This window comes from Candoia aspera, chromosome 10 (assembly GCF_035149785.1).
Source record: "Candoia aspera isolate rCanAsp1 chromosome 10, rCanAsp1.hap2, whole genome shotgun sequence".
Taxonomy (NCBI): Eukaryota; Metazoa; Chordata; class Lepidosauria; order Squamata; family Boidae; genus Candoia; species Candoia aspera.
Window position 1 is genome coordinate 23777487 of NC_086162.1, and position 23004 is coordinate 23800490.

At 48.5% G+C, this 23004-nt stretch overlaps 1 protein-coding gene across 8 annotated transcripts in view; it reads left to right on the forward strand.

Annotated features, from left to right (window-relative positions):
* The first annotated feature begins 281 nt into the window (after nt 1-281).
* SLC8A2 (solute carrier family 8 member A2) overlaps nt 282-23004 on the forward strand; it is a 32929-nt gene continuing 10206 nt past the window's right edge. For 2 of the 8 annotated variants that reach the window (XM_063311826.1, XM_063311821.1), the window contains exons 1-2: nt 417-2089; nt 20456-20559. In XM_063311826.1, the coding sequence (XP_063167896.1) occupies nt 522-2089; nt 20456-20559 (1672 nt within the window). In that variant the 5' untranslated portion in view covers nt 417-521. Of the gene's footprint in view, nt 2090-20455; nt 20571-22000; nt 22036-22537; nt 22553-23004 lie in introns of all 8 variants that reach the window. The other 6 variants (XM_063311818.1, XM_063311822.1, XM_063311825.1 and 3 more) reach the window with 6 other exon arrangements.

The window sequence follows — 23004 nt, forward strand, 5'->3', positions numbered from 1 at the left end:
GGAGGGACGTTTCAGAATGGCGTAGGGATGCAAACAGGGCAGACGTCTGCTCCAAGTGGAAGTCTGCAACAAGCCAAAACATTAAAACTTTGCTCTGTCAGCATCCTCTGCATTTAGGGTCCACACGGCCTGGAGAGCAATGGCACCGCTTGCAACCGTGGCTTAAAGCCTTGCCTCTTGCGCTGCAGAATTCTGCGGAGGGCAGCTCCCAGGAACGCTGACATTTGCCTCTTCTTCTCTTCTTCCCTCCTAGATCCTGTTGGCCTCAACTACCAAGGAGGATGTGGCTACCGTGGTGGCAGTGGGGGGTCACCTCTTGCTCTCTTGCCAAACTCTTGGTAGCCTTGGTCTTCTTCGCAGGGGAGGCCTCCTGGGTCGGTGCCTATGAACCTGGCCTGGAAGCCAACAGCACCTGTGAAGGATCCAATCAGTGTCAACCGGGAGTGATCCTCCCTGTGTGGCAGCCAGACAACCCCTCTTTTGGGGACAAAGCGGCCAGAGCCATTGTCTACTTCGTTGCCATGATGTACATGTTCCTGGGGGTCTCCATTATTGCTGACCGCTTCATGGCCTCCATTGAGGTGATCACTTCCAAAGAGAAGGAGATCACCATTACCAAGTCCAACGGGGAGACCAGCATTGGCACAGTGAGGATCTGGAACGAGACTGTCTCCAACCTCACCCTCATGGCATTAGGTTCCTCAGCTCCCGAAATACTTCTTTCGGTCATCGAGGTCTGTGGTCATAACTTCCAGGCAGGAGAACTGGGCCCTGGGACTATTGTGGGCAGTGCGGCCTTCAACATGTTTGTGGTCATCGCAGTGTGCGTCTACGTCATCCCGAGTGGCGAGAGCCGCAAAATCAAGCACCTGAGGGTCTTCTTCGTCACGGCTTCCTGGAGCATCTTTGCCTACATCTGGTTGTACCTGATCTTGGCCGTCTTCTCACCGGGCATCGTGCAAGTGTGGGAGGCCTTGCTGACCCTTATCTTCTTCCCTGTCTGTGTAGTCTTCGCCTGGATGGCTGACAAAAGGCTGCTGTTCTACAAATACGTCTATAAGAGATACAGGGCAGACCCACGCAGTGGGATCATCATTGGAACTGAGGGTGAGTTCCCCAAAGGCATTGAGATGGATGGAGGATTCGTGGCCAATGACCACCGGGAGAGTGTCTTTGTGGATGGCAGTGCTGCTTCAGTGGCTCCCCTCCCAGCCACCGTTACCCAGGAGGAGAAGGAATTGGACGAGAGTCGCAAAGAGGTCATCCAGATCCTCAAAGACCTGAAGCAGAAGCACCCCGATAAAGAACTGGAACAGCTGGTGGAGATGGCGAACTATTATGCCCTGTTGCATCAGCAGAAGAGCCGGGCTTTCTACCGCATCCAGGCAACCCGCATGATGACGGGGGCAGGAAACATCCTCAAGAAGCACGTCACGGAGTTTTCCAAGAAGTCTACTAACCTGCTGGAGGTGCCCTCAGAAGCCGAGGTGGAGGAGAACTACAGCAAAATCTTTTTTGAGCCATTCATGTACCACTGCTTGGAGAATTGTGGCTCAGTCACTTTGACCGTGACCTGCCAGCAGGGTGGTGACACCTACAACACTTTCTACGTAGACTACAAGACAGAAGATGGTTCGGCCAAAGCAGGTTCAGATTATGAGTACAGTGAGGGGACCCTGATCTTCAAGCCTGGTGAGACCCAAAAGGAGCTGAAAATTGGCATCATTGATGACGATATCTTTGAAGAAGATGAACATTTTTTTGTCCGGCTGCTGAACTTGCGGGTGGGAGATGCAGAAGGCATGTTTGAGTCAGACTCTGCCGAACACCCCAAGGGACGGCTTGTGGCACCCCTGGTGGCCACAGTGACTATCCTGGACGATGATCATGCTGGCATTTTTGCTTTCCAGGATAAACTGTTAAGGGTCAGTGAGTGCCAAGGGACCCTGGAGGTCAAGGTGACCCGCAGCTCAGGGGCCCGAGGGACTGTCATGGTCCCCTACCAGACAGTGGAGGGAACTGCTCAAGGAGGGGGTGTGGACTATGAGGATTCCTGCGGGGAGCTGGAGTTCAAGGATGATGAAACCGTGTAAGTAAACAAGCGGTGACCTTGTGGTCCTGGGTAAGTCAATAATGGCATTGAGTGGAATAGAGAAACAGCAGATTCTGGTCAAATGTTGAGAATAACATTCCTGAAAATAAAAGCAGTGGGTCACTGGGGGAGAAATGGGGTCCCCTTCATTGAATTTGTTCAGGTGAAGGCCCGATGTCCATCTGTGGAAGATATTTAATTTGGAGAGCAGGGAGGTGGATTTGATGGTTCAAGGGCCTCTTCCATTTCTTGGGCTGGGTGTACAAGCCTAACATGGTTAGTGCAAGAACCCATTTTCTGGCTTTGCAGAATACATTGCCCTATAACCCAATCAAATTGGCTGCTTTCTTTAAAAGAAGAAGATAAAAACTAACCTGGTTTTAGCATGTTCTGCAAATATAGCAACTCATTGTTTCATAGATGTCATTCAGCATGTGAAACCAGTCACTGAGTGTATGACTATATGTTTTTGGGGAAGGAGGGGGGGGAAAACTATGACCTTTCCACCATTTTTTAAAAATTTGCAAAGAGCCTGTATATTCTCATGGAATGCAAGCTGGGGGTTTGTAGAAAGGGACTGTGCATTGGAGCACGTGCCAGAACTGAACGAGTGGGCTTCTGTGTGTGCGGGCGCCTGTATAATGAATCATTTCAGGTTTGTGATTCGTTATACATTGCATGCATGAAATGGGAGGGAGCCACGTGGGGAAAGGGGGTGGTTTGTGCAGGATGGATTGGGAGGGGCGAGCTCCCTGCATCTTCCTGGCACAACCAACGTCTCTTAAAATGTATTGGAAAGAACATTCATTTGATAGTGTGGAAAATGAGTTAAACGTCTTCACACTTAGGAGCATCAGTGCTTGATTTTTTTCGTAACTCATTGTTTCTCAGCACTTGATGGTGCCCAGCAGTAAAGTGATATTCTAGAGGAAAAACATTGCATTTGAAAACGTTAGTGGATTTCAACTAGTTGCCACCTCACTCGATAGTGCAAGGGATCCATGCAGATTGGAGCTGCCCAGGTGTGCCAACATTTGCATGAGTAAATGATTTCAGGAGATGTACTGTAAACACACGTTATTTCATGTCAGACCTGAAGCCTGTGGCGAGCCAGGATTTGTAACATCCTACTGTCCTGTCCAGTGGTTGGTAGTGCTCACTCCCCATTCTTAGGCAGAAGAGGCTTCTGTTTTGGGCCCAGATGCAGGAGAACCGTGGAATTTTCCCCTCAGTACTCCTGAATTCCTCTTGCTTGGAGGATAGGTCTGGGTTTGTTACGTAGCCCATCCTGCATCTTTTAATCCAGTCTGCTGCCCTTGGCTGGGGTGTCCAAAACTGCCCATAATGTAGGAGGTCCAACTGACTTCAGTCCACGAGTGGAGAAGGTTGCCTTGACCCACTGTCTCAGCTGGCAAAGCATCGTGGGCTGGCCTTGAAAACCAGCAACGCTTCAATCTACTGTGATTTAGCCAACCCGATGACCACAAGCTGGTGACCATAGTTCCCACCATTCCTTGCCATGGAAGCCAGAACCCAAGGCATCTGGGGTTCACCTGGTTGCTGCTTCTGATTTATGCTTTGCTCAGCTGCCACCAATTTCTGTAAGTGGAAGTTAGAACAGAAAGCTGGTGGTTTTAGGGCCGGACAGGTGAAAGTGAGTGAAAGGGATTGCAATCAACAGACAAGAGAAGCCGAGTGGTTAAAAAAAATGTGGTTTATTGGAGCTGCCTACTTTTTGCCCTGATCACACCTTGACTGCACATGCAGCTTGACATATTTCAGTTGTGCTGGTTAATGATTGCATGAAAGTTTTTCATTTCATATTTTGCAATACTCACATGCACCCATTGCCTCGCCCAGACTCCCCCTACCTAGCATCTTCCAGATGTCCTGAGCCCACAATATTCCAATTTCCAAGCCAGTATGATTTGCTATTCTGAGAATTGTGGCCTTAACATCTGGAAGGTGCCGTTTGACAGAAGGCTGATTCTGGCCTCACCAGAACCCTTTTCCACCTCCTGTATTGCTAGATTTTTTTTTCTGCCTTAGGTCAGTTTCTGCTTGCTTCCTGGCCTTATCTCCTCACTCATTCAACCAGTATTTTGGACATTAAGAATTGTCTACCAGGTTCTGCCAGCTGTGCCTTGATGCCCACGTTTTTTGCTTTCATCATTTTGTAAAAGAAGAGAGAGAGAGAAAGGCAGATTAAGCCAGCAGTAGATTGTCAAAGCATTCAGGAATTCAGTTTTTTTTTCTCAAATGAAAATTACCCCTTTCCAGATCCAGCCTAAACTTTATCCCTAGCCACTGCACAATGTTGTTGATGTTTTTTAAGAAAAGGAAGTTTTATTAGAATAAGTAAGCAAAAGAGAATAAGGCTACAATTTTAATTCATTACACCAGGTAAGAAATTTCATTTGAAAGGCTTCCCTCCAAACTGGCGCTTTGTGAATTAAAGCAATAATTCTGGGTTGCTTTCTTTTCCCCTTCCCTGGGCATACATCCAAAAATTTGGGGGTGGGTACGTTTGGAAGGCTGGGACCAGAGCCAAGGAAGCTGAGTGGAAAAAGTGAGATGCCTTCCCCCTTCCCAACCCATCGCTTGCTTTCAGCATGATATTTAAAACTGAAATAGCTGACCCCAGGCCATCAAGAAGCATGGTGATGATGGCAGGAGCAGAAATGGCGGGGGAGAACGGGGGTGCGGGGGGTGGGTGGGTGGGAGGCACCAGAAAGTTAGAAGTACTTTACAAACATGGACACTCTCCAGACCAGTGAAACTCAAGTTCCAGAGTTTTGAGCAATGCCCATGAAGGTTGGGGAATTCTGATTGAATTTGCCATTTCTAAAGGATGCCCAGATTTGGGAAAGCTGAATAGGTGATGTCTGCTTTGTCTATGCCAGTAAGCGTGGACACACATGGAGTTTATGGGATGGCAGAGCACTCAGGGATTCTTCTCACCTCGGAGGGACTTGGGAGTCTCTGAACATCAACCTTGGCCTTTTGTTGGGCCAAATAGAACAATTTCACCAAATAACAAAATGTTGAAGCGGTGATGGCAGAGGAAGACACCTGGAGCATTCTACCCTCCCAGCTGAGCACTCGCTTTTTTTCTGAAAACTCTTTTGCGGCGTCTCCCTCCTTTGATATTCTGGTTGGAAAATATATGGCGTTCATTTCAGTTCGTAAAATATTCATCTGGGGGGGACAGTGTTGGCCAGTGAAATCAAACTCGGGTGAAAAGCACTGGTGCGTAGGCTGATGAAAGTCACTTTTGCGGTGGTCTCACCTGGATTGCCATGTTGGGATCCAAATCAAATCAGAGAGAGAGAGAGAGAGAAAAATGTTAGCACCAACAACCCAAGGAAGAGGTTTTCTGTAGAAGCTGTTTAATTTTCAGAATTTTAGAAGTTAGCTGAGCCGTGGCCATAGAGCAGTGTTTCTCAACCTGGGCAGCTTGAAGATGTGTGGACTTCAACTCCCAGAATTCCCCAGCCAGACTTGCCTTCTGGGAGTTGGAGTCCACACATCTTCAAGCTGCCCAGGTTGAGAAACACTGCCATAGAGATTTGAACTAGATATTAACCTTGCAGAGTGATGTTCTGTCTAGAAGCTGGGCAAAATGTGTAGGGTCAGAGAGTGACTCAATTGATTCATTATAACAGAGAATGAAGTGGAAGACTAATGGGGTAGAATTCTTTTTCATTCTGGATTTCAAGCATGGGTATACTTTTTCAATTCTCATTAGAAACAACTTTTGTTGCATGTAGAAAACTAGCATTTCCAGGAGAGGACTTCGTAAAAACCTCCTGACCTGCAGGGAGCACTCTGCATGGAAGAGTATAGAACAGTGTTTTTCAAATTTGGCAACGTTAAGATGTGTGGTCGTCTACTCCCAGAATTCCCCAGTCAGCCTGCTTTAAGATGCATGAACTTCCACTCCCAGAATTCTGGTGAGGGAATTCTGGGAGTGGAAGTCCACGCATCTTAAGTTTGAAAAACACTAGTGTGGAATATGGCATACATTTGCCGAGAGATGCTGAAATGGTGAGGGGTTTCAGAAATCCCACCACCCAAAAGGACTTTGAATAAGGGTTGCCCTTTGCAGAATCAAAGATATCTGTGCATCAGCATAAGTGCTACCGAAACAGACAAAAAATTAATCTCCTTTGGCAAAGGACCCACGAAGACCTGGGTCTTGGAAAGAGCTGAGTCCCAGTTCCCGCTTGCCCCTAAACAGCACTGAATGACTCTGGGCTAATCTGTCTCTCTCGGCATGGCCTATCTTACAAGGGGGTTGCCCCATAAATCGTGGATGGGGAGAACGGTGCAGGCTGCCTTAGTGACGCATATCATAAAACGTTGTACACTTCTCAGGTAAAGGAGCATAGAAGATGTGGCTTGTTTATTGATTCCTTTTGGAACAGGGTGCCCCCAGCTCTGATCAGGAAGACTCTGGGTTTAAGCATGGCCAGAGTACTTCTAATCCATCTCCAGGCAGCCCTGATGGAAACTCAGCCCCTTCCTTGGAGAATTGAGCTCCTGAAGGTAGCTGGAGGCTTGTTGTGGGGGTTTCTGGAAACATCCTACCCTTGCTTCATCTCTGGTGTTTGTCTTGCCTCCTCTCAGTCCACCAGCCTGAAAAGAGGCATTGATCATTATTGATTTGTCATGCTTGGTGATGCCTGAGGATGCCTTAACTAGCTTTGCTGACAAACAGGGGAAAATTAATGAGTAATTTCCTCCTTTCCTTCCTTCCTTCCTTCCTTCCTTCCTTCCTTCCTTCCTTCCTTCCTTCCTTCCTCCCTCCCTCCCTCCCTCCCTCCCTCCCTCCCTCCCTCCCATGCGTATGTCTATGTGCATGTGTCTATGCACTTGGAGGCTCATAAAATCAAACACCTTGGAAATTCCCAGGACATTTCAGAAGGAGAGCAGTGGCCACAAGCAAAGCTTAAAGACATCAAGAAAATGTCTTTTCCTAGGAGTGTTTCAAAGCTGCCTCCATAGACTGTGTTCTGCAGGTTGGGCTTGGAAAGCCCATGACCCTTTGGGCCCAGTCGCAGACCACAATCTGTGTTCCTGGGAACTCTCCCACATTATGAATCATTCACAGCTGTGTTTGGCTGGAAGTCAGTCAAAAATGTCTCTGCTGAGCCCCAGGCCGGGCCCTTGTGCCCTTTTGGAAGTCTAAGCAACTCAAGGGCTTGTTTGGAGGTATTTGTTATTTGTCCTTTGTTCCACTAGATGTGGGATTCTTCCCCTTCATTGGAGAAAGAAACCTGATTGCAAGAAAACCACCCACAGGATGTAGGTTGGGCGAATCCATTTGTCTCTCCAATGGCGGGAGCCAAGATGAAAAGTACAGAAATGGTGAGGCAGTGGAGTTGCATTGCTGTCCTTCCCAAAATTGTTTACTTCGAGAGGTAGATCAACACATTTGGAGGACAGGAGGTTGAAGAACCATTGCCTTAGACCTTCTAAAAACCTTGCTTACCCAAATGGGTTTCTTCTGTTAGGTTCTCTAGGCCAGGAAGTGGCAAGAGAAAAGGGAAGTCTTGTAGATATGAGGAAGGTCTTTTCACCCAATGGACATTTGTGGTCATACAATGCCGATTCTCTAGAGGGGTTCTTGGGACTGTGGCTGGCCTGTTGCATTACGCATGGCTGGGTGATTGGGCTGGATTGCTGGTCAGACTTTTTTCTCCAGACTGGGGACAGCAAACCTCCCAATATGACTTACTGGGGAATATTGGAAGTGGGGTAAGTCTCCACCTTCTCTGTGTGATCACCACAGGGACGTTTGTGAGGATCAAAATTAAGATGGACCTGGGCCTGATCGTAGGGCTATGCCCAATCCTTGGTCCTGGGTCTGATAGTTAATTAGTCAGTTGTTTGGTTAGTTAGTAGTTGGTTAGTTGGTTAGTCCACTGTGGAATCCTTGGTGCTCTCTGAGGTTGGTTGGCTGTTTGCTTGCCTGACTAAGCAACATCTACAGTGCTAGCATCTGAATTTGCTGCTGGCATTAATATCTTCTTCCTGGCACTGAAAATGTTGCCTAATCGGGCAATGAAATGTCTGCAAGCAAACCACTAAGCTCAGAGAGCACCAAGGACTCCGCACTTCAACCCTGAGCTACGGAGGTTCTCCTCTATGAGTCCACTGTTCCTGGTGAACTAGCATTTCTCCCTCATTCCTCCTCTTCCTCCTCCTCCTTCCAAGGGGAGTCCATGTGGAGAGGTGTAAAAAGAAAAGAGATGGCGGATGTCTTGATTGTAAAAGAAAGGGGGAGAGAAGGGCTTCAACTGTATGATGGCAGCCACCGTCTTGACTTTTTTGACCCCCCTCTGGAAGCCTCTGCTCCTCCTCCCATCTCTTCTGTCCTGGCCTGGCTCATTCCTCCCCACCCTGGAGAAGAGAAAAGTATCTCATGGTTGGCATCACTAAAGTGCCAACAGGTTGTGTTTATAGTTAGCTCTTTTGGGGGTCATCTTTGAACTGGATAGTAAGAGACAAGAGTGCTGGAGAGGGGAGAGATTTCAGGAGTGAAATAAGTAATTTCTGGTTCTGGGAGTGGGGATGGACGTGAATGATTTACATCCCTTCAGAAGGGATGGGCTGGGCTACACTCCGGTAGCCCCAGGAAACAGAATTATGAGCCAAGTGGCTGTCCAAGGGTGCCCTGTTGGAGAAGCTCAAGAGCGGCCCTCGTAGAAACGGGCCCGTCGTTGCTCTCCAAGGTCCTGAAACGTGTTTTCCTCTTGGCGCTTTTCCTGGAGAAGGGAGCTTCGCTCAGGATTTGTCGCTTCTGCCTGTAGCTGAGCAGGGGAGTCCACAAGGCGTGGTCAAAAAGTCAAGACGGATTTGGACGATGGGGCAGTCGAAGCCCTGCCCAGTTTTTATGTGCGTGGCAGGTGGTCAAATCCAGAAAAGCCACCAGGCTGATGAAAAATACGGTATCTAGATTTCTAGGCTTAACAAAACAACCTTTGCAGCACACCCATGTAGACGTTGTGTGCGTGGTAGATGGCTGCCGGTGAGCCTCAGCTGCGTGGCTTTGCAGACTCTTAAACCAATCCCATAAATCTTGCTGCCCAACTATGATATCAGCAGCCTGTATGGCCGTTCCCTCTGCTCACCCTGAACTTTGCCATTCTTCACATCCATCTTTGGCATCAGGGCGCCAACGCTGTCCGCAGCAAAGCTCCCGCATCTGTCTTCTACACTTGACCTGCCTGCTTTGTGTTCCCATAATGGATGGAGGCCACAAACAACCAAGAGGCGAGGTTCACTTTCCCAAGCAGTTTCTTCTGCAGATGCTGAGTCTCGGGTCTGAAACTGGGGGGAGACTTGCTCTGCTGTGAGGGTGGGAACCAGTGTGAAATGCTGGTGAAGATGGACAGGGAAGGAAGGTGGGCAGAGTTCCTGGTTCTCTCCCCAGATATGGAAAGTCACTGACATCTAATAGTTTGGGGAACCAGGAACACTGAATGGCGGCCTAAGACCAAACTTGGACACACAACTTTAGACACAATATCATTCTGGCTCCAGAATGCAAGATGTGGAGTAATAATCTGAAACTCCCAGAAGCAGATTCTCACTGAACGATACGTTAACAGGGAGACCAGTTTGGCAGTGGCAGCGGCAGCATGAGCAGCTGTGAATACCTTTCGCTGACTATCTTCAGTAAGAGTTTGGACGGATGCCCCAGTTTGCGTTCCTGCACTAAAAACAGAGGAGGGATGTGTTTTCTTCCAGATCTTGGATTCTATGGGTTAATCATAATTCAGAAGTGACCAGGCTACAGGCTGATAAACAGAGTGTGGCTTGGATGCCAGGCCTCCAGGTGTCTACATTCCCCTGACCCTTTTGTTCCACAGAAGGAAGTCAGGAGGTAAAGATCATCCTTAAAGAAGGGGCTCTGACCATGTGCAGAGTACATTTTTCCTCATTCAGTAACCAATAGCAATGCCCCTGCCTCTTTGGTTAGCAGAGTGTCGGGAATCTGCACAGTGGAACTGAAATTAATTTGATTCCTTCCCAACTCCCTCTAAAAACGGCCCAGAATAAACTGGGCAGCTAGCAAAGGGGAAAGAGGAAGGGAGTTTAGAATGTTTTGCCTCAGAAATCAGTGGATTCCAGGCCTTTTTCATGCCTGTGTTAAAAGTTCTTCCACAAATGGATTTTTAAATAACCTCTTTCTGCTGGAAAAGAACAACACAGCCCAGACCAAAGCTGGCTGCCCACCACTGGAGCTCAATTACACGCGCTGTGTCTCCTGCCCCAGCCCCACCAAGGTCGACCGCTTTCCATTTTGCAAACTCTCTTCTTTTGCTCATCCACCCTTTCTCCCCTACCCAGACTTAGTCATAATGCAAAGCAGGGCTTAATCTCCTGTAAACCAAGGATAAAGGAAGCAATCATCGCTTTGCTCCTGGCTTCGCGCACCCCCATATATGGATGGCAGGACCAGACCAGTTACGATCTATCTGAGGTGCTGGGAGAAGAAAAGAGGTCCCCCAGGGTTCTTCTCTGCTGAAGACCTTAAATACCACCTAGTGCTTTCAGAATAAAAATCTCTTCCCCAAACATTTGGTTCCTCTCGCTGCAAGAGAAGAGGTGCTCCATTTCATTTCCTTGAGACTCCTCTTCTCCCTCTTTGTCCTCCACAAGCCAGGGTCCAACCCGGGCATCTGGTGAAGCAGCTGAGGGGCCCTCAAAAGCTGATGCCACCTCCAAGGGTGTGTCCTTAAGGGGCCCCTGCTGCAATGATATGCGCGTTATCCCCTTCTAGAAGCTAGCCCAGCGAACATCAAAGGATTCTGGGAAAGGTGTTGGAAGAAGGCCATGTTTGCTGCCATGCGCTCTCTCGCTGTGGTGGGTTGTGCATAACGCTGGGTGCAACACGTGCAGAGCACAAACCTGCTGCCAATCTGCAGCATTGGAAAACCAAGGGCTGCTTTCCCACGTGCTGTTTTAAGCCTGTTCTGCCAACTGTCTTTTTACTTGCAGTCCCCGTCTCCATGCTTTGGGGCCCAACTCTCCTGAGAACAACCTTAGATGTCCTTCCCGGGGTCTTTCAAGTGGGGTAGCCTCACCTCTTCCTCCTTGTCCTCAGCAATTTCCACACTCCAGACGCAGGGACCTGGCTTCCTCTGGAAAGACGAGCCCATTGCCAAGGAGATAGAAGACCTAGAGGCAGATGAGAGAACTCGATAGTGAGGTTTCGGGCTTCTGGAAGCTGCTGGTGGATAGCTTTGGCAGGCAACCCGCAGGGGCCTTCTTCCCATGCCTCCATTGCAGACTGAAGAAGAGAGGCAGAGCAAGACGTCTTGCAGAGGGCAAAGGAGGCTGGTCCCTGATTTCCAAACTTCCATTTTGGGGGTGGGAGAGCACTTTTCTTCAGCCTCCAGAGATGGGGTTAATCCGATCTTTCTATCCATGCATAAACAGTGTCCATGGAAGTGGTGGGCTTCTTCTCACAAAAGGCTCTTGCATCAACCTGCTCACCATCTGGCCCATTAAGATGTCTCTTCTTCTAGAACTTAAAAAAAACACAACTTCCTGGTCGAATCTTGAATCCTGGGATTTCCCTGTGGTTTTCCATCCAAGTGTTTAACCTGGATTTGACCCTGCTTGATTAGTTAGCCAGATAACCTTGGCTAATATTAAAGGTTTTTTTAATATTAGCCAAGGTTATCTTGGTAGGGCCACCTAGCTGGGCTCTAGCCAGCCAGGGTGATGCATAGTGCATAATAGGGGATGATTTCTACATTTGCAGGTACGCATGTACATCAGCATGTGTGCATTGGGTGCCAGCTTTTGTTCTCCTTATTGGGACTGTCTCCCTGTCCCCATGGCCCATGGTAGATATCCTTTCCTCTTGTCTCTGCCTGCCTGCCTGCCTGCCTGCCTGCCTGCCTGCCTGCCTGCCTGCCTGCCTGCCTGCCTTCCTTCCTTCCTTCCTTCCTTCCTTCCTTCCTTCCTTCCTTCCTTCCTTCCTTCCTTCCCTTTCCCCTGCCTGGTTGTTACCAGATGAAGCTGCTGGCCGGGCCGTGCTGCCCCCGACAGGCAAGCCGTGCACCTGAGCAGCACCTCTTCCGTGCTTGAACAGTTGCACATGCATTTGCACAGGCGTGTATGTTCTCGTTCTGGCTGCTGCCAAATCCACCCCCGCCGTCGCAGCCAGCGAATTCTCCATCACCCGCCCACGCACCCCAGGCCGGTGCGGCTTGCCTCTTTATTAAAACCCAGTTTCCTGGCGCAGCGCTGCCTCTCCAACGGCCGGATGTAGATTTATCTTGGCTGGGGAGGGGGCTCAGGGCTCCAACTCCTGGCCAAGGATGGGAGAGGCAGGAGGGGCTCGAAGAGCTCATGGATGGGATCAGAGAGAGGCCGTATCTGGAGTCTGGGACCAGAGACTAGGAGTCCCGAGGTGTTGCATTGAGCTCTACCTTTTTCTGCCGTTACACACGGACTGAGTATGCTAGGCTAAAATCTGGTTGTGGTTTGTTGCTAAGAGCGTCGTCTTAGCAGGTTGTGCAAACAGGGCACCTTTCACCACCCTAGAAAGTCGGAGCTGAAAAACGAAACCGTCCTGATCCTTGCCCGGTCTTCCCGACAGCAGAACAAGGAGGGTTGAGTCCTTTCTGACTACTCAGCAGCAGGAGACAGGCTGCTCTCCCACCTTCCCACACAAACGTGCACACACACACACCTGTCTCCTGGTGCATTTCAGAGCACGCCACTCTGGAGTGTAATTGAGCAGTCCTCCACCGCCCTCTCTCCTCTCTCCCCCCGGTGTCAAAAGCGCGCGGGCTGGCCTCTCTTTATCCAAGCGGGGGAAGATGATGGATGGTGTTGTTCAATAATTCCCCAAAGACGTCTGTTTTATTCAGCTGGTGTTATTTGTTTGCTACCCGTCACTGGTTTCTGTCTGCGTGGCTAAATTTAGTGCGGTGGTGGGGAATGGCACCGCCACGCTGAGTGTCCGGAGAACAGAAGATCCCAAATGGGGCGGGAGTGGGGGAGAGATTGCCTTCTTTCTCTAGTTTGAAGGACCCTGCGAGGTTTGGAGGGCAAGTGGCCCCTAGCCAGGCAGGCTGTGGGTGGGAGGAGAGGACGCTGCTGGAAACGTGGCTGCTCTGCTCTGCTGCAATTTTAACAGGAAGACAGATGGAGATGAGAACAGTTAGGAAGGAAGTAGTCCAGCAGCATGTGGATAGAGGAAAATAAATGGTTGTGTTGCAACTCAGGGCGGTTGTGCAAAGAAAGCACGGTGGAGCATATTGTTGTTGTTAGCTGGCAGCTATTAAGCCAGTCTTAAAGCGAAGGAGAGAGCCAGTTTGGTGTAGGGGTTGGGGCACTGGGCTAGAAAGCGGGAGGCCCTGAGTTCTAGTCCCGCCTTAGGCACAAAGCCAGCTGGATGACCTTGGGCCAGTCACCCTCCCTCAGCCCTACAAAGGAGGCAACGCAAACCCCTTCCAAAAAACCTTGCCAAGAAAACTGAAGGGACTTGTCCAGGCAGTCTCCAAGAATCGGACATGATTGAATGAAGAAAAGGAAGAGAAGGAGTCAAGCAGCAGCCAATTCACTGCTTACAAAACTCTCCTGAGTGGGAAGTGCTGGGGAGGTGCTTGGTTCTGTTCCTCTCTTTTAAAAGTGTTTGCTTTTAAAAAACGGAACAGGGCAACCCTTTCTTGCCTTCCCTCCAGGGAATCCCTAAGCCACCCGACAGCCTAGGCCAACTCTTGAATGAGATCCCTTCTGTGGAAGCAAGAACGCTTTGGATCCTGAGGATGGAAGCAGGAGGAACTTTTGCCCATTCAGCCCCCAACTGCCGGTGAGACCTCCGTGGGCTACCTTGATGGGGACTCTTCCCTCTTCAGCCCCATTCTAACCTTGCTGAGGACCGAAAAGGAAGCCACACGTGGATAATTTTGACTGATCTTGGAAAAAACCAAGCAAGGGGAGACTTGAACAGGGCAACACCAGGAAATCCATGGCTGGGCAGTTGAAAAAGATATCTTGGAAGAAGCCAAAGGAAGATGGAAGAACCCTACTACATGGACAGGTCCATTAAATTATCTGGAGTCAAGCTTGCCGTGAAGAAAGTTCCCCTTTACATCCCATCAAGGTGGCCACCTGGAGGTGATGGTAGCAGGTCTAGGCCATCCATCTTGGTCAGTGTTTTTCAACCTTGGCAACATTAAGGTTTGTGGACTTCAGCTCCCAGAATTCCCCAGCCAGCCAGGGAATTCTGGGAGTTGAAGTCTACACACCTTAAAATTGCCAGGGTTGAGAAACACTGCTCTAAAGCTTCTGGCCTTGCTCAGGACTTCTGGGAGTTGACGTCCACACATCTCAACATTGCCAAGGTTGAAGAACACTGATCTAGCCCAACATAGTTGATAGGCAAAAGCTTTCCAGAGTTTCATGGAGGGTTTTTTGCCGTCCCAGCCTAGAAAAAACTGGGTGTTGATCCCAGGCTTCCCATGAGCAAACCAGGACCACGTATTAATGGCCTGTGAGTTACCCACAGATCTTTCTCGCCGGAGTGTGTCCCAAAGAACATTTGTTGGCTTATCAGCGAGAGGATCCAAAGCCTCCAACCTAGGATGACCCTATCGGCCATGCCGGCTGAGGATGATGGGGATTGTGATCTGACCAACCCTTCCTCCCCACCAGCCAGCCTCATCTTCGAGAACGTTGGGCTGCTGCTGGAAGGTGAAGGGGTTGCCAAGCCTCTCCGTCATGTGCCTGTTTGTATCTCAGGGACTGCCAGGCTTGGAGCAATTGCACTGAGGGATGTTTTGACAGGCTAACGCCAGGCCCCATCGGGGAATGTATTGCTCAGTCAGAGCAGACAGACTTGTTTTTCCAAACGTGTTTATTTTTAAAAGCATGTTAATTTGTTAGTAGGGACAACGGTTGCTAAAGCAGGACTGGCATCTGAGGACTGCCACTGCTTTCTTTCCTAGAATCCCAGCAGCAAAGACAGAGTGCTTCAGAGCATAAGCAGAATTCCTCCCCCCGTGGGGAAAATGTTCCCCTTTGCCTGTCTGGATGTGCTCTGATGTGCCCACCTCGCCCTCAGCTCGCTTCCCTAGGAGAGCTGTCGCCCCATAGGTGGGCACCGAGGTGCCTTAAAATCAAGTGGCAGGTTCAACAGCAATGAGGATGAACAGGAGATGAGCAAGTAAGTCCTATGGGGAGGTGCAGGCAAAACTGAGTAGGTTGAACTTGAGGAAAGGATGAATAGCATTTTTTGAGGACCTATAAGGGTGTCACACAGAACAACATCGAGGCCTATGGTTGGATGGCTTAGAGGGCAAAACTTGGAATAATAGGATTCACTTGCAGGGAAGCAGATTCCAGTTGGATGTTAGGAAGAGAAAAAAAACTTATTAACCTGAGGGACTAGCGCTCAGAAAGGCGTTGGACACATTCAAGCAGAATCCGGATTGCCATCAAGCCAGGATGCTTGAATTTAGATCTTCCAGCTCTTAAGATCTTAGGATTCTGCCTTCTAGGATTTCAGGCACACATTTAAAAGGGGCAGGGTGTGATTGTTTGTCCGTGGCCACCATCTTGACTTTTTTGACCACCTCCCCTGCGGATGCCCCTGTAGGACTTCCTCATGGCTGCCAACTGATCAGCGAGCCTTCAGCAGAATCTCCCTTGCGCAGAGGCTTGTCCACATACACCCTGCATACTCTCTTGTTTCCCCTGTCTTGCATCTGGACTAGTGTCACAGTCCTGAAATGTCTTGCTGTTCAGGAATGTGAGAAATATGAAACAATTTCTTAAAAAAAAAAACGAATACAAGCTAACCTTCCAGGTCAAGTAATCAGCACTTTTAACAGAAAGACGAAAGGGTACCATTATCAAAATACAGAGCACCTCAGGAAGTGGCAGGAAGAAGAGAGGAGAAGGGAACAGTTCCCTCCTTGAGGAATTTACAGTAAAAAGCCATTTTCCTCAACCCATCAGCTTAAACTGTGATTTCAACCTGACTTGGTCAACGTGGCCTAAAACAGCCTTTTCTCAAGGAAAAGCTAGGCTGAAAATTGGACCTTGGGCAGGAGGATCCAGAAGGGACAGGTTGAAAGATAAACGAGAATGTCAAAGAAACATATGGTTAGCTATTTTTTTAAATTTTTTGTATTTTTTTCCTAAACCTAGGTGGTGGCCCATATGCGCCACTTCACTTGCTGAGATCTGCGTTTTCCCGAAGAACCTGGAGAAAGGATGGGCTAGAAATCCGAATGGCTTTCTCTGGCACGAGGGGCCGAGGCAGCGTAGTCCAGCTTAAAATATGCAGTGCCCACCCCACCCCACCCCACCGTCCTGGAAGGGTTGCTGGGCTCAGATAAATATTTTAGCACAGAATGAAATATTCACAGCTGCTCCGACTTCATCTTCTTTCAGTTTGCAGGGGGGCCGAGTGTGGAAAAGAGAAATAATTGCTTTTTTGTGCAGGATTTGGCACAAATGCATTAATTTTTTTTGCCCTTAGTCTCTCATCAGGGATGCCTGCAGGGAGAGAATCAAAAATGTCAAGACGGCAGCCAGAACCATGTGATCAAAGCTCCGCCCATTTTTGTATGTGTCACATGCAAGGTTGTGGCCGCAATCTTGACTTTTTTGCCCCCCTCCCTGTGGACCCGCTGTCTCTTGCAGAACCCCCTGTAAAATCCCCATTGGACTTTGGGAAGTCTTGCTTTAAGGGCTCAAGGGGCCATGCCTAGTGTCCCCACAGCTTCAGTTCCTAGAGGTTTTTTAAAACCAGTCTCCAATCAGATAAATATATTGCATAGTTTGGAAATTACTTGGTTTTGAAATGAACTTAGATTGTCCCGTTGAGCTACACACACCAAGTAGAGCCTCCTGATTCTATGGTAGTCTATCTTGTCTATCAGATTCCAGAAATGGATGTGGAGCCCCAGTCATTCTTGCAAGCAGGGTTGATGCTAATGTTTATAGCATGTCTGCTTCTGGTGTAAGCAAAAAAAATCAAAAGGGTCTGTACAAAAATTAAAGTCAGATGGGAAAGGAAATGGTGCTTGGCAGTTTTCTAGTTGGTCAAAGTGACACCCATGAAAAATGGGCAGAGCTTTGATCACGCCCTCAGGGCCACCATCGTGACTTTTTTGACCATTTCCTGGAGAATGCAAATAAATTTAGCCTGGATGTAGGAACCTTGAAAGCAACCCCTTTTTTTCCTGTAAAGCAGTGTTTTGAAACTTGGCAACTTTAAGATGTGTGGACTTCAACTCCCAGAATTCTGGGTGGCTGGAGGATTCTGGGAGTTGAAGTCCACACAACTTAAAGTTGCCAAGTTTGAAAAACACTGCAGTCCACAAGTGGAATGAACTTTCTCTTATTTGAGAGGAAGGAAAACTTCCCATTTCTAGCTGTTTCCAAATACCAGCTCAGGAGAATTTTGATGCAAATTTTTAGGAGCTGCCATTGGGAGGTCACAAAAGCCAAGATGGCAGCGGTGGCTGCAATTTTTTTTACCTGCTTTGTGCATCACAATTTTGTTTTCCCATTTTTAAAAAAATGTGTGTTGCAACAGATGTAAAAAAAAAAAAGGTGGGGCTTCAATTATGCAATAACACCCAGGATCTTGACTTTTTTGACCCTTCCTTGACACTCCTGGTGGGGGAGATTGGGACAAGATTAGCCCCCTTCCTCACATCTAATATGGGGGGCACGGCATGTGATGTATAGGACCTGCTCATGTTGCAGCATGTTTCCTAAATGTTGAGAATAGTTACAATTAAGAGGAGGAATGCTAAATTGGGGTCAAGACAATCAATCAATCAATCAGTCAATCAATCAATCGATCAATCTCTCCTCTTCCCTTAGCTCTCCAATCCTCTTATGTACTTGAGCTCTTTCTCCTACTGCCCAACCCATCAGCCACTCCCTTGGGGAGGGAGAGGGCCCCCAATAATTTGTCAGTAATTGATTTCTTAGAGCTTCATGTCAACAAGAAAAATCTCAGTTACCACGGCAACCCTTCCCTGGTGCTGCGCATGGGAGGGGGCCGGTGGGAGGCGGTGCAGAATTCTCCCTCTCGGAGAGGCTGTGCCAGCCCTGGGTCCCTTCCGCTCAAGTGGTGCCTCGTGAAGAAGAGAGGTGTCCACACATGTGTGCGCAGGGGTGGGGGGTGGGGGGCTTTGGTTTTCGGCCAGGGATGGTGGCCCCCCTGTGAGTAACCCAGAGAAGAGCTGAGTGCTTTATCAGGGCCTGTTGCTGAGGCTAGCCGGCTGTCGAGAATGCCTTAATCTGAATTCCTGCCTGGAGCAGGGGGTAGACTTGATGATCTCAAGGGACCCTTCCAGGTGCAGGATTCTAGGAGTGGAGGGAGGATGAAGGGAAGTGATGATTCCTAGCATTTATAAGTTGGAGGAGGAGGAGGAGGAGGAGAAAGAGGAGGCTGGGAGTAAGTAACAAGCAGTTTCAAGTGGGTGTCCTAGCGCATTTTTCTCCCACGGGTTGCCCTACAAATGTCTTGAACTCCATTCTCTGCAACTGGCTCCACTGGCTGTGCTGGCTATGGATTCTGGGAGTTGAAGTCCAGCACATCTGGAAACCACAGGCTCGGTGCTGCTCTCTGGAGCCAGGAGGACTAGCTGGAGAAACAGAGGGCAGCTTGGGTGGGGAGGTGGCCAGGTGAAGACGTGAAGGTCCTGCTCTCTTTCCCGGGGCGTGGGTGGTCAGAGATGGAGAAGGCCTTTCTCTTCAAGGGCTGATGACGTCTGTGGCGAGGAGAGGAGAGCAGTGAAACCAGCATCGTAGCTTAGCCTGGATCGGGCTAAAATCAGTCGGATGCCCTGCTCTCCTCCTGATCCAAAGATGCTTGGGGGAAGCTCTTGAAAAAAAGAAGAAGAAAAGATTAAAACAGAGAAGCCTGTTATCAGCCACAGCTGTCAGTTAACATAAAACAATTCTGGCGATGTCACCAGGAAATCAGATTTCTTAATTTGGCAGAGGAGACTGCGTTGCTTGCCCACAGCCATGTCATGGCCGAGTGAGAAAATGGCCTCTGAGCTGCTTTCTCAAGCTGGAGACTCAGGAAATTCAGAGCTGAGGGGCAGCTTGGGGTTCCTGGCCCCCAAGTCCAGAACCCCTTCCCTGCTTCTTCCTCCTCCTCCTCCCTCATTTCCGTCAGCATTGGGTGTCCAATCTGCCTGCCTGACCCCTGGCATTAGACTGTCCCTAATCTGGCTGCCAGCAGAATCTGAGCCTGCCAGGGCAATGCCATCTCCTTGGAACGAGATCAAGGGAGGGGTGTGTGAAATCCCAAAAGGAATCTGGGCCAATAAATGCAGTCTAGTGTGGTGGATGCCTTCTTGTATGCTGGAATGCAAAAGACTGTCTGGAATGAAAATTTGGGGTGCCTCTGTTTATTTCTGGAATGTAAGCTTTAATAGGTGGAGAAGAGAATATTTACCAGCTAAAACATGCATTTTCAGAGCAGACACAGAGTAAGAAGATAATAGCTGGAGAATGCTGGCTGGGGAATTCTGGGAGTTGAAGTCCACACATCTTAAAATTGCCAAGTTTGGGAAATACTGCTCTAAAGCTTCTGGCCTGGACCCCAAGGATTTCCCCAGAGTAGGGGTACCTGATCTGGTTGTAGAAATCCATTAGGAGACAGCCAAGAGAGACAGCAATATCAAACCTGGCTTCTATATAATGGTTATTTTGATTCTGGAGCCCTGATGTGGTAGTTCTTCCCAAAATGAATTATAACCCTGAATTTCACAGAAGGGGAAACGATTGCAGAGCTGGTACACCATCGTGTTAGTTCTATTTATTTAAAATTAAAGAAAAAATAGGAAAATAGGTTAAAGTAATTTAAGTAAGTAACTTAATCAAGTTAAAATTAGTTTACAGGGAAATCAAATATTGTTTCTGTCCTGCCTCGATCCTCTTTTGGGAAAGTAGTTTCTGACATGTCAGCTGGAGGCAACACTGATGTTCTTCCTTGACTCTCAGGGACAGACAGGTCTCAGCCCAATGAGATTTCCTAGACAAGTCATTCAAGTAGGTTGATACCGAAAGATGGAGGTGGTCATGGCTGTCATCTTGACTTTTTTGACCCCTCTCCATGGAAGCCCCTTGATAAAGCTTTCCAGAGTTGCTAGCATCCATGCTTCTGCCTGCCCGCCCTGGGTCCTGCTTGCTTGCCCCCTTAGCTGCTGTAGAATGCCAACCCGCTTAGGGATCGATCCAGAGTAACCCTTCAGATGCCCTGTAGACCTTTTGAACCTTCCAGGTCCAGGAACCACTTTCCAGTTTAATGCATTTAGTGCTGTGTCCTTCTCTCCTCCTCTCTCTCTTGCTGGACAGAAAATCACTTCATGTGAAAATTGTGGACGTTGAAGAATATGAGAAAAAAGACAGCTTCTTCATTGAGTTGGGCCAACCACGTTGGTTGAAAAGGGGCATCTCAGGTAAGTGGAGTGTCAGGAGGAGGAAACCCCCTCTAGTTCAAGAGGAAAACAGCCCCTACCATGGTGGTAATATGAGTTGGCATTAGGGTGTCTGCAGGGCAGGGTCAAAAAAGTCAAAATGGCAGCTGCAAGGTTACAATTAAAGTCCAATTGCAACATTGTGGCTGCCATCTTGACTTTTTTGACCACAGAGCCTACAGATACTCCTGGATGGAGTCCTGGGTTTCAGATTACTGTATATACTGGTGGATAAAATGAGATATACCTAAATACAGCTAAAAAAATCTGGTTCGGCTTATCCATGGATGGGGTTGTCCATGACTATTTATGGTAATACTTTTTTAAAGTACAGTACCTGTATTTCCCGTATATACTTGTCTATAAGCCCATCCATGGATAAACTGACCCTGAAATTCTTAACCAAAATACCATGAAAAATGCAGGACGGCTTATCCATGGATGGGCTTATAGACAAGTATATACGGTAGGAGCAATGTTGAGTTTCTCTACAATGCAGAGTAAGTTGCACATCTGTCACCTGGGCCCACAGGATGGGTTGCAACTACCTTTCCCATGCCAGTTGGGGAATATGAGGCATGGTGTTCCCAACCCAGCTGGAGGGGCATGCCAGAAGAAGTTTGGCATAGGAATCAGGGTACACCCAATTCCTGTGTGGCAATCAGAAAGGGAGCCCACTTCTTTTGCAATCCGTCAGGGTCCCTTGGCAGACAAGGGTTGAGCCATTCAGAATAGGCATTTCAGAGGAAACAGGGCAGGAAGCCAAAGAGGCCACCGGCTTCTGATCCTTTTAAGAACAGGAAGGAGAGGACCTCAGAGCAGGGAGTAGCTTGTCCTCCAAGGATGTGAGCAGGACCTGAAGTTCTTCTGGCCTTCTGACCAGGCCAGTATCCAACTATTGAGCTGGCTCCTTTGCAGCCAGAGGTGCTGCTGTTGGAGCTGGTGGTGTGGACAGGGAGGGGTCCAAAGCAGGTTCTCCTCCCTTGAAGGGTGTCCCCAAGGGATTCTGGGGGAGCAGACTGCTGGCAGTGGCTTCTCCAAGGGGTCTGCAGGGCAGGGGCCTTAGGAGGCCACCACACAGCTGCTTCTCCAGCATGTGGGCCGTCTGTGCAAGCTGAAAGCAGAGGGGAGGTGACATTGGCTACCTTGGGCCCCCACTCAAAGGCCTACGATGCCCAGCAGGTGCCATCCCTGACAGAGCCTGCTACTTAATTAGAAGGTTTCTTTTGATGGGTCTCCACACCCAGTTTGGCCTCTCAAGACTTGATCCTACCTTCCTTAGATCATAGAGCAGCTGGGGAATTCTGGGAGTTGAAGTCCAGACAGCTTAAAGTTGCTAAGGTTGAGAAAGACTGTCATAGAAGCTTCCGTCTTTCTTGATGGGTGAATAGCATAATTTTCTCTCTCTCTCTCTCTCTCTCTGTCTTTCCCTGCTTGCAGCCCTCCTGCTCAATCAAGGTAAGCCTCCCCTCCCCTCCCCCACTTTTCTTCATTTTCCAATCACTTTGGCTTCCACAATCTGAATGGCACCCACTCTGAATGCGTTGTGCACACACACACACACACACACACTGTTACTGCCAACTGCCAGAGGTCTCCTTGGCCCCAGTTCTTACAGCTGGTGATATTCTCCTTGCTTGCCATGACCTTTTTTTCCCTTTCTGCATCAAAGTACTCGGTGTTTATTACGCCCATTGTACAGAGGAGGAGACTGAGGGCCTAGGGAAAGAATAGCCCAATGCTATTATACACGTTTGCTCAAAATCAGCGCAGGGTATTTTTTTTTCCTCAGATAAGGGAGTGGCAGTCATTTGAAATCAGCTTTGGAGAAATGGAAACGTTTAAAAATCCAGCTAAAAGCAGGTCTCTGTTGTTCACTGAGGTTGCCTTTTCGCATTTGCAAACAAACAGATGAAGCAATAACCGCAGCAGTTAGCATTTCCCCAAACAATTCATATAGGATTGATCTTAATTTGCAGGAAGAAATGTCCCCTCACTCCTTAAGGAAGATACAAAGGGATGGTTATGTCACAGATATACTGCTTCTAAACAAGGAGGTTTGCTTATTAATAGCCATGGATGCACCATACTTTCAGGGAGTTATCAGATTGTAAGGTTTCCCCAGTGTGATAGAATCTCCAAATGATTAGCAAAATGCGGGGAGGGGATTTACATATATTCCACTCTCCCTTAAGATGGCCATTGCATCTGCACTAAAGTGAAAGTAGAATTTACAAGTTCTGTATAAAGAAAACACATTTGCAAAATGGTAAATGCATTTCCCCAGGATGGGCAGAATTTCTTAGGGGTGTGAGTGTGCACACATGTAGATATATGCATGAGTTTTCTTCACAGCTCCTTGCCCAGGTGCTGGAAATGGCACCTGCCAACAAAAATAAAAATTTGCAACCCTCTCCCTGCCCTGTG